The 17,200-nt window shown below is 43.2% G+C and overlaps 1 protein-coding gene across 2 annotated transcripts in view; it reads right to left on the bottom strand.

The window, feature by feature from the left end:
• RNF128 (ring finger protein 128) overlaps nucleotides 1–17,200 on the bottom strand; it is a 107,403-nt gene that overhangs the window by 56,864 nt on the left and 33,339 nt on the right. The window contains exon 1 of one of the 2 annotated variants that reach the window (XM_032330775.1): nucleotides 4,821–5,571. The exons of the other annotated variant lie outside the window; for it this stretch is intronic. Coding sequence (XP_032186666.1) covers nucleotides 4,821–5,313 — 493 coding nt within the window. The 5' untranslated portion in view covers nucleotides 5,314–5,571. Of the gene's footprint in view, nucleotides 1–4,820; nucleotides 5,572–17,200 lie in introns of those variants that run through there. 2 annotated transcript variants of the gene reach the window in all.

Below are 17,200 nucleotides of genomic sequence, written 5' to 3'. Positions count from 1 at the left end.
AAACAATCTGTACATTTACATCCCTTCTGTACCATACAAACGTTCTGTTTTTCACTTTCACTACAGGATTCAACAGATTACATGAGATAGCCCACATTTTATTACAAAGTTGGCTTTGTGTTAGAAGATTTTGCCCAACTATAAGCTAATGTAAGTGTTCTGAGTACATTTAAGGTAGGTTAGGCTGAACTATATATTCAGTAGGTTAAGGTGTATTAAACACATTTTCGACTTAATGATATTTTCAGTGTGTGATGGGTTTATCAGGGACATAACCCCATCATAAGTTGAGGAGGTTCTGTACTAAGTGGCAGAGCCCAACCTCTTAATATGTTCGACCTGTATATACAAGCAATTGTTTTATACATCCCATCAGAGACCACCAAATCACTGACTTAAACTGCTTGGTTTATTCTCGCCTTTTTTTTTTTTTTTCCACAGCCCTCAGGAATAAGGCTTCTCCTGTCATGCCTTTGAATGTGTTTCAAGTCCCTGTAAATGTGTCATAGATTTTAAAGGTTGTAGCTCTGCTCAGGTCTTTGAATTAATTCATGTCTGTGCTTGTTGACGCAAAGAAAATTGTACAAGCAAGTACCTACACCACTTCAACCCGTGGGCTGTGCTCGATTAGACAGCATGCAAGGTTCAGACCCATCTGCCTGGCAAAAGCAGAACAGTTAGTTGCACAATAGCATGTGCAACATGTCTCACTGTGACAATCCTACATTTTACACGGCTTTCGTGTTTACTCTGAGCTTTGGTTGCTTATTTCATTCTCAGACTTAACATATATGAATAGTGGTTAACCTTGAACACCAAAATTTTCTCCTAATTTTCTTCCAGGGTTCTGGATCAGTTTGACTGAAAAAAATACCCAGAGACTGCAAGAAAAACTTTAAATAAATATCTGTCATTTGCAATTATTTATCTGTGTGAATCAGGATTTTCTGGACACTTTGCAACCAAAATGAGGTATGGGAATAAACTGCATGGCTTGATGCAAGGCTACAACCACCTTCTGTGATATTTTGGTTTACATAAAAACAGCCTTGGGGTGCCTGGGTGGCTCAGTGGGTGAAGCGTCTGCCTTTGGTTCAGGTTGTGATCCCAGGGTCCTGGGATCCAGTCGGAGCCTACTTCTCCCTCCTCCTCTCCACCTCAGAGGCTGCTCCCTTTCTTTCTCTCTTTCTCTCTCAAATACATAAATCTTTTTTTTTTAAAGATTCTATTTATTTATTTGACAGAGAGAAATCACAAGTAGATGGAGAGGCAGGCAGAGAGAGAGAGAAGGAAGCAGGCTCCCTGCTGAGCAGAGAGCCCGACGTGGGACTCGATCCCAGGACCCTGAGATCATGACCCGAGCCGAAGGCAGCGGCTTAACCCACTGAGCCACCCAGGCGCCCCTCAAATACATAAATCTTTTAAAAAAAGATTTTATTTATTTATTTGACACAGAGAGATCACAAGTAGGCAGAGCGGCAGGCAGAGAGAGAGGAGGAAGCAGGCTCCCTGCCGAGCAGAAGAGCCCAGTGCCATGTGGGGCTCGATCCCAGAACCCTGGGATCATAACCCAAGCTGAGTTGTGAGCTGTAAAGCAGAGGCTTTAACCCACTGAGCCACCCAGCTGCCCCTCAAATAAATAAATCTTTTAAAAAGCCTCATTTTCCTAACTGATTGCTCTTAAAGTGGGAGTTTCTCTTCAATAAACAAAAGTTTTAAAGCAACTGCTCTAAACCAGTTAGTTCTGCTACTTGAAAGAAATTAGTCTTGCTCCCAGACCTGTGACAGGTCAGAGTATGGATGTTCAGCATAAACTCAAAGAACAAACAATTTTAGCACGGGCTTTGTTGAGAGTGGGTAAAGAGAGTTTTCATAAACAACGACGACAGCAATGGCTTTTCAACATTTGCTGTCCCTTGTATAATTCAAGCCAATACACATTGAGTTAATCAACACTTAAACCTCAATCCCACCTCTTTGCCATGAAGATCCAGGATAAATTGTTTCTGACCAGAGATTACAATGAACCTTAAGCTTACTCTCAGGAATAAGCAAAGCAAAACACACAGAACTTGGAACAAGTGTACAACAACACACGTGCATGAAATGCAAAGTGATTTTCCCCCTGTGTTGAAAAGCAGTTTCTCTAGGAGTTTATGGAAGAAATGTGATTCTAAACTTCAAGTAACTAGGTGGTATTTTGATGGCTAGTTGCCCTAATGGTAAAATTTACTATGGTTATCATGTCAGGAAGAAATTTTTAAAGTCCCCAAATACTTTTCTGAGTGGACTTTAATTAGGTGGTCAATATTTACGGCTTTATTTCTACCTGATAGTATCCTGAAACAAAACAGCCATGGTTAGATTCAAACTGACAGCTGCATGAACATTTATTTGTTTGTGTTTTGCATCTTGTTAGCATTAAGCTATTGTAACAACTAACTGTACTTGATTGTAATTATTATCTGCTAGGTGGTTTTGATTTGTTATCTTTAAGAATCATGGCAATAGAACTATCTCCATCTTACTGATGCAGAAACGGAGACTCAGTAAAGTTAAAGAGCCTGACCAAGGACACAAAGCTACTATGTAGTAAAAACAGAATTCATTTACTTGTGGAGCATAAGGGATAACATGGAGGGCACTGGGAGATGGAGTGAAGTGAGTTGGGGGAAATCGGAGGGGGAGAGAAACCATGAGGGACTGCGAACTCTGAGAAACAAACTGAGGGTTTTGGAGGGGAGTGGGTGGGGGGGTTGGGTGAGCCTGGTGGTGGTATTAAGGAGGGCACATATTGCATGGAGCACTGGGTGTGGTGCATAAACAATGAATCTTGGAACATTGAAAAGAAATAAAATGTAAAAAAAAAAAAAAAGAAGAAGGGAACCCCCCCCCCGCCAGAATTTGATACCCATTCTTGACTACAATGCCTGTGCTTTTCCTAGTGCACCATACGGTCTCTCAATAACGTACGAGTAAGATGTATGTAGAGAGCCTGGCACTCAGTGGGAGCTCAACAAAAATTAATTTTATTGTCCCTTAAAACTATTGGACAAATATAAGCTTATATTCTTAACAGAATTAGGATGAAAGCCCTCTAAATGGGGACTTATTAAAGGGTACTCTTCAATTCCCAATCACCCATGCAAATGAATCTCATTTGGAGGAGACAAAGTCAAACTTTTGCATTTAGGTAGCCGATGGAAACATAAGGACTTCAAATTTTGTCAAATCCTTCTTCTTCATTTTTATCAGGCTTTAAAAAGTAATTTCATTCAAACCAATGAATTATCAACTAAGAGAGATACAGCTGCTCCTTTACCCGATATTCAAATCTAAGAATCACAGCACTTTAGAGCTGGAAGGAATCTTAAGAGTTCATCTAGTTCGCTTTTGCCTCTCCACACGCTGCCAGTTTGGCTTCCACCTTCTACCTCTCTACTATCACTTGGCTAGCGAGTAATCTGTACAAGGTCACAAAGCAGCTAGAGGCAAAGAAAGGACTACAAGAACTCAGATCTCCTGAGTTCCAACCCAGTGCTCTTTCCATTATACAACCCAGCCACTCAATGGGAATGCTCTCTCTAGGCTGGGCCAACCTCACACAAAACCTCTAGCACTTAAATAAGCAGATTCAGTTCCCCAGTGATTCCCTAAAAGGCTAATCCTATCAGCTAGCTTTTATTCAGAAGGATGGTGTGTTAAACTCTTTACAGGCGTTACTGCATTTCATCCTCAAGGCAAACCTGTGGGAGTAGTTCTTAGTTCTTTCCCTTTTGATTGACGAGGGAACACAGGCTCAAAGACTTCAAATAAGTTGCCCAAGGTCACAGGACTAGTTAGCAATGGAGCCGGAATTTAACCAAGGTCTGACTTGGGCCCCAGCTCTCAACAATTATGATATACTGCTACTATGTGTCCCTTCCCTTCTATCCAATTTTTTTCTCTGTCTTCTGGGGCTTACGAGCATACATATGCCAAGACTACCTTATCACAAATAAGGTTTCTGGAAGAATCACCAAAAAGGGGAAAACCCACAACATCCCCACAAAATGAAGGCCTACCCAGACTACTTTTGCCCCAAAGTCTAGGCCTTTGCTATCCTCAAGCACAAAGCTCTTCTTTTTCCGGTAACATTGATCACCTGTTTCACCACTGAATAACCTTAATCGGATCTTTCAAAGGCCAATGAAAGCAATGATACTGACAATCACTTGGGACCCGAGACCCGGCGGGGGCAGAGAAGAGCCCAAGAACTAGGCAAAGTTTCTGTTCAAACTGCAATGAGGTTACCAGGGCACAGTAACACAATCTCGTACCTGATACTAGGAAACATGGAGAGAAAAACAGGGAGAGAGGAGGGAAAACCCTGTTTGGGCCTGAGGCTGTTTAACTGGAAAAGAGTGAGGAAGGGACTTCCAGGTAGCCTTCTGTCCTGTCAGGATTGCAAAGCCAGTGCCCACCAACAAAGCAGATAGTGCAAGGAGCCCTTGTGGCACACCAGGTAAAGGGGACGCAAAGAGCCCCAACAGTCCTCTCTAGTTGCCAGCCTCCACACTCCGTTTGTCTTGCCCTTTTCCACCAGACGGGCAAATCCTGGAGGATTTTCTCGCCCAACACCCCCTCCCCCCACGCAGGGTGAAATCTCGGGAAGGAGAGGACCCTACCTCACTTGGTGGGGCCAGAAAGGGCACTCGGTTTCCCTTCGGAGCAAGGGGATAGGAGGAAGACAGCACCGAGGAAAATAAGGGGGGGAAAAAAGGGACAAAAACTGGCCTTGGTAGGGGGTTGATGGGGCTCAATGTAGTAGCTGCACTCACCCGGGTGAGACATGGGGATGACCTCATTGCGGGTCCCCGGGAAGTTAAAGATGACGGCTCCAGACGCCCCTCTCTCGTAAGCCAGGTGAATCTTGTCGGCAAAGGTGCAGCCCCCGCCGCGCTGGATCAGGGCCAACCAAGAGACCTGCACGGAGCTTCCCCAGTCCCCCGGGACCGTGGGCACTGTGAAATTCGTGTGCGGGTTACAGGCGTTGAGCGCCCCCGGCCCGTCGGGCGGCACCAGGACCCCCGCCACAGGCTCGAGCGGCGAATCCTGGCCGTACACGCCCTCCTCGCTCAGCTCCCACACTGTGCGGTTCACTCCGGTGTGCGGAACCCGCCAGGACACGTTGAGGTACGCGGTCCACACGGCCTCGGCTCCCCGGGAGCCGGGGGCACGGGGGCTCAGAGCCAGCAGGAAGCACCACGCCAACAATCGGGAAAAGCCGCAGCCGCCGCGACATAAGACCCCGGCCCCAGGCGGCGGCCCCATGGCTCGCGCGCTCTGCGGTTCCCGAGGGCCCCTGGCACGCGCCTTCCCGGCTCTCGGCAGGACCCCGGCCTGGCCCAGGTGCGCGCCAGGTGGGGAGGGGCCGGGGAGGGGCCGGCGCGCGCGGGAGCGAGGTGGGAGCCCCGAGGCACGTAGCGTCCAGCCGAGCGGTTGCGGCAGATTCAGCTCCTAGCGTCTCCGGTCTCTCTCCGCTACTGCTGCGGCCGCGTCGGGCTCTGGGGCTTTAGCAAGAAGCTCCGCCCAGACGACTGGGGGTAGAGGTGGCTGGGAGGGAGGAAAGGACACTGCGGGATCCGCCTCTTAAAAGGGTAGCGGGATGGGCAGGCGTTAGAGTAGGCTCTCAGGCTGTGTGGCCAGGGCCAGGTGTGTCTTGGCGTGTTGTAAAAAAAAAAAAAAAAAAAAGACAGGCCGGGAGCTAGAGAATCTGCGACCATAAAATCTCTCGGATAGGATCCGAGTCCGTTTTGGATTGCGAGAATGGGTTTTTCGCTCCGAACATTTGTTTAAAGGCCGTTTCAGTCTCAGGCTGCTAGAATGTGAAAGTACTTCTAAACAGCACAGATCCGAAGGGTCTGAGTTGGAGTCAAGGGAGTTTTGGGTAGGTGGGTGGTGCTGGGGGCAGGCTGGTTATTGATTCTCTTGGGGGGGGCAGGAAAAGCTCATTGTTACTTTTTTTTTTTTTTCGAACCTTTCTCCTTTCCTGCTCCAGACAGGCGTCGTACCTGGGTATTTTCTTACGCTTACCTCATGCTAAGTAGACTACATCAGAAACCCCTTCTGAAAGTAATCTTAGTCCTCAGAAAAAAATTATCCTTTCCATACACCTCAAAACTGAGCCTCTTTTCTTCATCTTTCACAAACAGGTTTACCAAATCTATACATCTGCGCCATTCCCGACCTTAACTACACAATCGTTCCTCATTTCCCACCAACTGAAAGGAATCTGGCTCACCTTGGTGATTCACTCATGGCACTGTTGCGTTATGATTCTTCCTTTCTTTAATTGTACAAGTTTTATCTACCCTGTCAATTGCATTTAATAGGTGCTCCAGAAATATGCATTGGATTAAACTAAATTAATACACCTGTTGTACGACAGGAATGGATAACTTTTGGCCTTGGGGAAATTACTTCTCTGTGCCTCAGTTTCCTCATCATCTGTAAAATGGGGATAATAATATCACCTACCTCAAAAGTTGTTCAGACAATTAAATGAGTTTGTACATGTAAAGTACTCAGAATTGTGCTTAGGAGAGTGTAACAAAGATATTTGTTAAATACTGTTATTACTAAACAGGGTCAGGGACCCCACCCTACCTTTTAAATGATTTTAAATTTGTCACTTTGAGATAATAATAAGGGATAATGACATTCAGGATGTTTTAGCCACTTCTTCAGTACAAAGGGATACAATTCACTTTATCCAGCCCAGCATTTGATCAGTTCCCTATCAATCACTCCCCTCAATCCTTGGCCCAACACTTACTTAATCAGTATTATTCCCAAAGATTAAGCATGAGACAATTCTTCACTTGATACTCTGATGGCTTGAGAGAAACCTGGAGGAAAATTAACACCATAACTAAACATCCCCTGGAATCCAAATAAATAGGCAGTTCTGTGAAACATAAACCCTATACACTGAAAAGGACGTTTTTATGTTAGAGGTCAAGGCTGGTATGGGAGGCCAATAGCATAGCACCCCCAACTACTGATGATGTTAATCTCTGGGATAAAAATTATTGATGGAAGAAAGAAAAGGTAGGATCAATCTTCTCTAAAAAATGGTACAATTCCAGAAATTGTCTGAAATTGTTGGCAAAGAACTCAAAATTCAGTGAATATTGCCTGCATGGCAATCAACTGTATTGTACTTTAATGAAACACTATGTTTAAAATTAAAGAGATCTGTTATAAGGCATCTACAAAAAAATGAACGTTTGGAGAGATGTTTCTTAGTATCCATTCTTAAACAATCATTTATGGCCCATCAACTGTATGCCTGCCAAGGGCTAAGCGTTGGGGTAGAAAAAAAACAAGACATTATTAGCTTTTATGACACAAACAAGCAAACTGATAGTTGGAGTATACAGTGCTATATGTATATAGGGTAAATGCTGTAACAGAGGTGTTCACAGGGCAGTAATGGATAACAGAAAAGAAGAACCTCACCCAGACTGGGAAGTTAGGAAAAGCTGCCCAGAGGAGGTTACACCTGTGCTAAGCTTGAGAGGGTTAGCCTTCTTAGGCATTGAATAATACGAGGGAATGAATGCACTGAGGCATGAAACTGACAATGCTGGGAGACAGCAAGTACTACAGGCTCTATAAACACAAAATGGCTGGAACCCAGAGTACAAGACATAAAGCTCTACAGGTACACAGAAGTCAGTTCTCGAGAGTCCTTTCGTTTAAACTAGAGAGTTTGTACTTTATCCAAAAGCAAGGAGTAACACAATCAGGGTTTACACATGGAGTAATATAATCAGATCTGAATTTGAGAGATCGTTATGGCTTCTCTGCGAATAATAGCTAGAAGAGGACAAGACTAGAAGCAAAGAGCCCAGAGAGCATATTTTTGGCAGTGCTCCAGGTGAGAGATGAAGGTGGCCCAGCCCAGACTCCAGAAGATGAAGAGAAGTGGATAGATCGGAAGCATGTTTTGAAGGACGAAAAAGAGGGAAGAATTGGGGATTGCTCTCAGGTTGGCTTGGAAGACTGAATGGCATTCAATCAGGAGGAGGGTTTTAAATGTGTAGAAAGGGTAGGAAGAGAGATGAGCTCTCTCAAGACCTGTTGATCTTGAGGTGCATATGATGTAACTAGGTAGCACTGGCTGGTGGGCAGTTGGATTTTCTGATTACTGAACACCCACCAAGTAAAAGCCACTGGAGAGGTGTAGGTATACAGAGACCAAGAAAAAAAAAAGTCCCTGCCCTCAATGAGTTCACAGTTTAGTAGGAAAGTCAGAGGTAAACAGGTAATAATAGTACAGTTTAATAAATGTTATGACTGAGAAAAACTTCGGTTGCTATGGCAACGTGGGTATGGCTGAGTCTTTAAGAACAAATAGAGTTAATCAGGCAAAGAGAGTAAGGGTATTCAGGCAGAGGCAATAGTCTATTACTTGAAAACACCAGGAGCATTCAGGAAACTAACATTAGTCAACTATGGCTGGGACACAAGTTGCAAAGGGAGAGCCAGAGGAAGTGAGGCTGGTCAAATAGGTTGTGGCAGAACATGAAGAGTTTGGAAAATTGTGCCAGAGGGTGTCAACTCAGTGCATATGTGCATACATGCACACACACACACACACACACATAAAGGGAATATGGCAAAATGATAACAACTTTTGAGTCTCAATGGTGGGTCTATAGGTGCTCACTGTATTATTTTTTCAACTTGACTCTGTATTTAAAGCATTTTGCAATGATGAGTTTTAAATTATGAATTTATATGGAAGTCAGTGGAGCAAATAAATGATTATTGTCAAATGTAGGCTTAATAGAGCATCTGGGTTGTACGAGGACAAGACAGGAGGCAGAGTGACTAGTGAGGAAGCTAACCTCCACAGCACTGTTCTGGAGGTCTAGCCCAGCGGTGGAGATGGAGATAACAGATGATCAAAGCTTGAAGACATGTACCGTTAAAATCATCCTATGAACTCCCCTTGCTATGGGTCCATTCTCACCAAGCAACCTTTTATCCTTTAGTGCCTCATGTAAATATGCCTACAGGGAGATAATGCACTGATCAGCAAACACTAGTATCTGGTCCACTTGGAAGTTATACTTCTCATTATAAATTAATCAGTTGGCATTCTGGCGTATATATTGGTCTCTTGTGAATTTGGCGAACTGTGAATCAGTCCCCAAGAGCCTGGTTTCTGGTTATACGACCAATCAAATTTCAAAGCCTACAAAGCTAGGAGCCAGACTGCGCATCATGACTGCATCAAAGTCCTTTCCCTCTGTGGGGACTTGTCTGGGTAACTCCATGGCTTTCTCCAATCACATCCCTCTGTCATGCTGTGATTTCTTTTCAAACCGCACCAGAGTCTTGATGCTAACAATGAGGTCTGTGGATCAGAAGCATCAGCATCAGCATCAGCAGGGAGCTTGTGAGACATGAAGAATCTCCGGGCCCACCCTGAGACCTGCTGAGTCAGAACCCACGTTTTAACAAGATCCCCAGGTGATTTGTACATGCAAGTAAGTCTGAGAAGCCCTGGGGTAGACTTGAGTAGTCCTGATGTGTAGCCAGCACCCAGCCTTTGCTTGAAAACTCCCAGTGTCAGAGTTTACCACCTCCCACAGCATTGCATCCTGAAGAGTGCTACACTTTTCTTGCTGGAAAGTTTGTGTAAGCACAGTTTGATTTTGCTTCAGTCCCAGACCTCACCTTATTCATATATATGTATATATATGAATATATATATATATATATATATATATATATATATATATATATATATATATACCTTATACCCTCAAACCAAATATCCTAGCCCTAGATGTATTCCCTCAGGGCCATCCCTAAGGCTAATTAATAACAGCTACTATTCATCGAGCATTTACTATGTTCTTTACATGCACTATCTCATTTAATTCTCACAATCATCCTTTATTATTCCCATTTACAGAAGAGGAACCTGCCTCAGAGAAAACTAGCAAGCTGCCTTAGGTCATATAACTAGTCCCAGAATCAGGATGCCAGTGCAGTTCTGACTCTTAAGTATTAATAGCTGATAACAACTCAAGATCTTCCCTCTGGAGAGTGGCATTCACATTTTAAAGATTTATTCATTTATTTGAGAGACAGAGATCACAAGTAGGCAGAGAGGCAGGCAGAGAGAGAGGAGGAAGCAGGCTCCCTGCTGAGCAGAGAGCCCAATGGATGCGGGGCTTGATCCCAGGACCCTGGGATCATGACCTGAGCCGAAGGCAGAGGCTTTAACCCACTGAGCCACCCAGGCGCCCCACTTTTTAACATCAGCTTATACCAAAGGAAGTTCAAGGGAACTGTTTCTTATGTGCATTTCAGGCCCTATAACCCGTGAGGGTGACACACTTGGGTCAGGAGCCTTTCTGAATTCCTCAAATCCTACTCCAAAGGCTAGCCTGCCAAATATTTGTATCAGCAATACTGAAATGAAAGCTGCCCTGAGTGGCGCACCGTCTAATAATGGCCTAATAATAAGCAGAGCAGCATCCTGCAAAAGCAACAGAAGGGCACCGCTGTGGCCGATTGAGTTTCCCGTCACACTGAGTTTCTGCACCGGCACAGAGATGGACGATAGCGTTCAGCCTTTAATATGTCTGCAAGAAATGAGACATCACATCTGGCTTCTTACCATTAGATAAATGGCAAGGCACCATCTGGGACAAATAGTGTCCTGGCATTTAAGCAATGTTGTGGCTACGCAGCTCCACAGCATAGGTGTAGACAATGCCTAGAGAGGGGATGGCAACACATTTCTGCCCTAGGCAGCTGTTCTGTGGCTAGCAAGAAGAAACTGATGGGGAGTGTGGAGAGAGAGAGCAGCCAAACAAAACAAAAAGTCCAAAATAGGATGGAGTAGTATACTTTAAAATAACATCGTTGCTGAGTGCAGGTACATTTCGGTCAGCTCAAGTGGGTACACAGCCATTAGAAAATGGGATCTTTTGAAACCAAGCTTTCGTGCACTCAAAGAATTTCAGAGAGGGGTTTTACAAGAGGGCCACCGCTGTATTTGAAGCAGTCTTCTCATATCCATAACACTAATAGCTACCATGGAGAAGCATCAAGAAAGATCAGGTACTTTCTGCCTATGAGGCAAGTATTATGTGCTACCTGTTCCAGAAGAAGAAACTGAGGCTCAGGTTTAGTAACTTGTTGAGGTCATCCATGGTAACCAAACTGCAGAATTGGAATTTGACGCCACGTCTTAGTACAAAGCTACACTCTTCCCATTACACCTCTTGCCACTCTGTCCAACAGTGCCTTCAAAAGTAGAGGCAGGAAGGCAATGTATTTACTGAGAATCTACTATGTGCCAGACAATTTACATGCCTTAATTCTATCAGTTGGTTCTTACAACAGGTAATGAAATCCCATTGTAATTATAATTATTATAATTCCCATTTTTTTTCAGATGAGGAAGATGAGGCTCAGAAAGGTACGGTATCTTGCCAAAGGTCATACAACCAGTATGTGGCAGAGCTGGAACTCACATTGCGAGTATGACTCCAAATTCTATGCCATTTTCACTCTGCCCTACTACCTTTCCACATGCACAGTAAGGTTATTATTAGAGGGTAGAAAGAATGGGTATTTTTTTCCTTTTTTAAAATTACATGCAGTTAGCTACTGTATAGTACATCATTAGTTTTTGATGTAGTGTTCAATGATTCATTAGTTGCATATAATATTCAGTGCTTATCACAACATGTGCCCCCCCAATAAGGAATGGGTATTTTATAGCCACATCCAGTGACATGCTTTAGTATAATAAGAACCCCCTCACCAGAGTGCCCTGATTTCCTGCTGTGCAGCCCCCAAATTCCTAAACAGAGATCATGAAAGCACATTGAGTCAAGTGCTTCATTGTCATTTATTAATGCCTACATCTTCCACTGAGCACACTCGCACCATGTGTATGGAGAGTAGTGCCTGAACCTGTGTCACCTGAAGAAAGGGCATTTTGTGTCCATTGATGAAAACTGCTACACAAAGGAATTGTACTGATGGAGGACAATGCAGAAAATTTGTGCTAAACTGCGTCAACTTTGTTGCTACTAGGGAATCACATCAGCTATCTTGAGTTTGGAGAGATGATTGAGGGGATCCCAGATTGCTAAAGAGGAACAAGGGTGGGGAAGAGCCCAAGGTGTGGGGGCAGGAAGGGCTTCAGGGGAACATTAGGCAGGGTTGGTGCTGGGGGCAGAGGGTAGGCGGGAAACAATGGACTCCAGTGGGAGCAGTTCTTACCCTCCACTGCCAGTATCAGGACAACCCTGTTGGGAAACTCATCTGGTCTCAGGCAGTCTCCTCTCATGCCTTTTCAGGTTTTTCTAGTAAGATGAAGATTTCAAAAGAAATAAATGTGTGACCATAAGAGATTTACATATGTGCTATTGAAAGAGAGGAAAGCAATTACTTGGGGGAAAATGGGAGAGAAAGAGGTGGGTTTTTTTTCTTTTTTTAAGATTTTATTTACATGTCTGGGAGAGAGCAAGAGAGTGAGAGAGTGAGCACAAGCTCTCTTATGGGGAGTGACAGGCTCACCGCTAAGCAAGGAGCCGGATTCGGGACTCCATCCCAGGAGCCTGAGATCATGACTCGAGCTGAAGGCAGACGCTTAACTGACTGAGCCACCCAGGCGTCCAGAGAACAATGTTTTTAATGAATTTGCCCTACAGTTATGAACACATATTTGAGCTTTACTTCCTACCCATTCCTGCTACGTAGTAGACTAGATTCACAGAGCTCGCCCATTCTAACCTTTGTTGTTATTTTTAACTTTGCTGTTGACTGGTTATGTGACACTGAGGAAGTTTCTCTTTCTTTTTGATCAACTATAAAACAGGGATGATAATATTGCAAAATTACGTAGCTGTGTTTTGAACCACGTAATGTTCCCTCAGATTAAAGCCTAACAAATGGGATAGTCTATCTAAAGAAGTGTCTCTGATCTTGCCACTGCCTAGGACAAATAACAGGAGGGAGTGGGCCTGGCAGGCAAGGATAGATCTGTTTGCTAAGTTAGCGAGGATGGGAGTTCTTAAACATGTACGTGGGCAGTGAGGCTTTTGTTTAACCTATGGACAGAATGGGATTCGTTTTTTAATAGGAACATAATTTGGTAATTCCCAGTAGACCTGGGATTTCTGAAAAGCAATTTAAGAATAAACGTACTTATATTGTATCACAATCACCTACCGAGGCCAAGGCTTGTTTTTTTAGAAGCTCAAGTCTGCCTGAATGTGGGCAAAGCAGCCTTTGTATTCCAAGGGGCAAAGTCACAAATTCACAGCTGCCAGCTATATGCATTAGGATTAGCCACAACTGGCCAGGGCTCAAAACTGATCAAGAACATGTGGATTAGCCACAACTGGCCGGGGCTCAAAACTGATCAATAACACATAGTAAACAAGTATTTGGCAATAAGTGACAGGGTGCTATCACATAGTTGAGACGACTGAAATCGGCCGGCTTACTGCTCAAAATTCACACAGTAATTAAGTTCTGTCACATCAGAATTAGATAAGTGTTATGGTTATAGTGGTTGCAGGAACCAGGCAAGGGACAAGCAGGCCTTCAACAAAAGGGTATTTTGTGGCTACAAAACTTTGGTTTGCCTTCATCACAAATCATGCGGTGTAAAGCGTAGGAACTTTAACGAGGAAAAATGCTACCGGGAATAACCAAAGGGGGGAAAAAATGCCGAGATCCACGGACCACAGCACGCTCTGGAATCTACAAAATCCCTTCTCCCTTGGCAGACAACTTCCAGTTAGCAGGGGGCAGGTTCCCTTTTTTTCTAAGTTGTCTCTGTGTAACTTTGGGGGCAGATAACATCAGTATACTTCATGTTCTTCATAGCAAACTAGTTCAGATGCCGAAGTCAGTGACTGCTTAATATTCTGGATGTTGTCAACTCTCGAGCCACAGAAGGCCTTTCACTAGAGGCAATGAAGTGGCTCAGTAATGTTTGCTCTTCGTGAGGAAAAAAAAAAGAGCAGAAATTGAAAGCCTGAAGCTCTTGTTTGTTTGAAGAAGAGGCTCGTCGAGTTTACCTTCAATAATCTCACCAGTTCATTAAATGCCTTCGTTTTTCGGAGGTGGGGATGGCTGAGGTGTTTAGAGACCTGACAAGAGAGCATATGTTTGGACCCTACACACGGTGTTTATAGTGGAGCACCCTGCTGATTTCAGGATCTGCTATTTGGTTGGATTCAAGACGGGATGAAAACATCCCACACATTTCAACTATCAGTTATGCCCCTCATAGGCATTTTCAGCAGAGATTTCTAAGTTCCAAGACAGAGGTAATAGTAAAAAAAAAAAAAAAAAAAAAAAGAGAGAGAGAGAGAGAAAGAGTGTATTTATAATGTCTGCTTTCTTTTTTTCACAGAATCCTGTCACTCCAATTCGTGTTAGGTAGCAGTGAACAAGCAAAGGAGAAGTAGACATTCTGGGGGAAAAGTGCCAGATTAATTCCACCCGATTGCTGCAGTCAGTATATAAATTTAGGAATAAAACATTTTTTACTAATTTTGACCCTCTGGACTCTCTGACATACAAAATTGTAAGCAGTAGTATCATTGGGCATGTTGGAATTATAATTTTCTCTTTTGGAGTTTCAGTGATTTAAAGGAAAATTCACCTGTTCTCTAATTTTCTCATTAGAATAATAAATTTTGGGGGGCGCCTGGGTGGCTCAGTCAGTTAAGCATCTGCCTTCAGTTCAGGTCATGATCCCCAAGGTCCTGGGATGAAGCCCCACACACTTCAGGCTCCCTGCACAGCAGGGGAGCCTGCTTCTCCCTTTCCTTCTGCCCCTCCCCCACTTGTGCTGTCTCTCTTGCTTACTCACTCTCGCAAAGAAATAAATAGATCTTAAAAAAAAAAACAAGAATAATAAACTTTTTTAGAGCTTTTAATGTCTACAAAGTCTTATGACAGTGTCGGGGAAGATTAAAAAGATCAAAGCAACACAGTCCATCCATTAAGTATCTCAGGCTACTGGGGGTAAATTGTTTCAGGAAAAATTTTGTGGGCCCTCTTTGTTTTTGCCTGCATGCATCTAGATTATCAGCAATACAAGCTTTAATTAAAAAGCTTCGTCCAATCTCAAATGTCTACTAATGGGGAAGTGATATTAATTTTCTTTTAGACTATTATAAATAGCCTTCTAATTGATCTCCCCGCTTTTTGTCTCTCCGTCCACGTCATCCTTCATCTTACTGCCCTATTATGCTTTCCGAAACATAGCTATGATTCTGTAACTTCTTGTTGCATATTAAATAAAATACAAATTTCTAAACTTAAAAGGCTAGCCCCACCACAATCGAGGGCCATCTGACTACTGCTTCCTTTATGCCTTCACTGTATGTGACTGGATCTGTATTATATAGGTAGCATCTTCCAGACTCTGCTACATTTATTTCCCTACATATCTATCACCTCCATCAGAGACTGAGTGGAGGGGGGGGCCACATATTTTTCTTTTTGGTAGCCCCAGCTCCTACCCTGGCATGTTAGAGTACATTTGAAGAACGAGTAAATGGCTGGCCAGACCCGAAGGGCAGGCTATCTATCTGGTATGAATTTTTCCCATTGTTTTCAAGGTATAGTTTACACACTGTAAAACTTACGCTTTTTAGTGTATAGTTCTGCATGTTTTAACAAACATACAGTTGTGTAACCTCGACCACAATCAAGACACAGAACACTCTCATCACTCCTCAACTTCCCTTGTGTTTTGCTTTTATAGTCAAAACCCTGCCCCCCCACCCTTACCCTGGCAACCCCTGGTCTGTTTTCTGTCCCTATGGTTTCACTTTTTCCAGAATGTATTTCCATTCAGTATGTAGCTTTTTGTGTCAAACTTCTTTCACTTAGCAAAATGCACTTGAGATTCATCCATGTTATTGTGTTGGCATGACATTTAAACAAAAGAGTTGTCAAAGAGATGGGTGCTGTGAGGGGGTACACAGTCTTGTGTGAGTATAGAGACAGGAATGTTTGCTTCTGACTCAAGGAATTAGAGGAGATTTCATGGAGAAAGTAACATCTGAGTAGGGCCTTAAGGGACAGGTGGGGTTTTTATAGGTATGAATGAGGAGAGAAGATAGATCAGGAAAGGATATAGCAGGAACCAAAGCTCTAAGTCAGGAAACAGCAGAATAGGTTTAGAAAACATTGTTTCACTTAGGTGCCTGCTCAAGAGGAGGAGTAGTAGGAGACAGGCCCAGAAAGGTAGGTTAGGACTTTGTTGACCTTGAGTACCTATTGAGGAATTTGATCTTGATTTTATGAGGCAGTGGTCAGCCATTGCAGGTTTTTTTTTTTTTTCATTGCAGGTTTTTGATTCAGATTCTTTTTGGGGGAGAGTAATACTTCTACCCACAGGTAATTATGCTGCCCCACCAGGGCTGAAGTAGATTGTTGTTCTCTGTCAGGGTGAGTAGACAACTGTGACTCTTAAAACAGGGCAACAAATCACATTGAAATATATCAAAAACACACCAAAGCTATAAAATATCTGTGCTAACAGTACTTTCTAGAATATGTATTCATGATATGACCAAATCCAACACCTACAAAAAGCTCCCTGATCTCTCCATTCATTTGTAGTCTCTCAATTCTCTCTATAGTTAAGATATCAAAAAGCCAACTGTTGTTCCTGGATCCTCTTTTCTTAATTCTCCATGGAGACATCTTCACAGGGGTGAGAATTTACATTGGGGCGTCTATCTTAGCAGATAGCCAATAAACAAGTCCCAACTTAACAGCATTAATTTCTTTTGTAAACCATATCCCACCAATATTACCCAAATTGCTATGTAAAGAAACAAACAAACAGAAAACAAATCAATCAATCAATCAATCAAACAAACAAACAAAAAAAACCCTTCCTAGTTTGGATGCTTTTTCTCTGAGTCAAGAACAGACATTTGACCAAAGAGGATATGCAGATGGCAAATAAGCACATGAGAAGATGTTCAACATCCTTAGCCATTAGGGAAATGCAATTAAAACCACAATGTGATAGCACAGCATGCCTCCCAGAAAGGCTTAAAAAAAAGTAGTAACACCAAATGATGATGAGGATGTGGAGAAACCAGATCACATACACACATACATTGTTGATGGGAATGTA

This window comes from Mustela erminea, chromosome X, assembly GCF_009829155.1.
Source record: "Mustela erminea isolate mMusErm1 chromosome X, mMusErm1.Pri, whole genome shotgun sequence".
NCBI lineage: Eukaryota > Metazoa > Chordata > Mammalia > Carnivora > Mustelidae > Mustela > Mustela erminea.
Note: the sequence above shows the minus strand (reverse complement) of the source record. Positions and strands in the feature narration are given on the sequence as shown.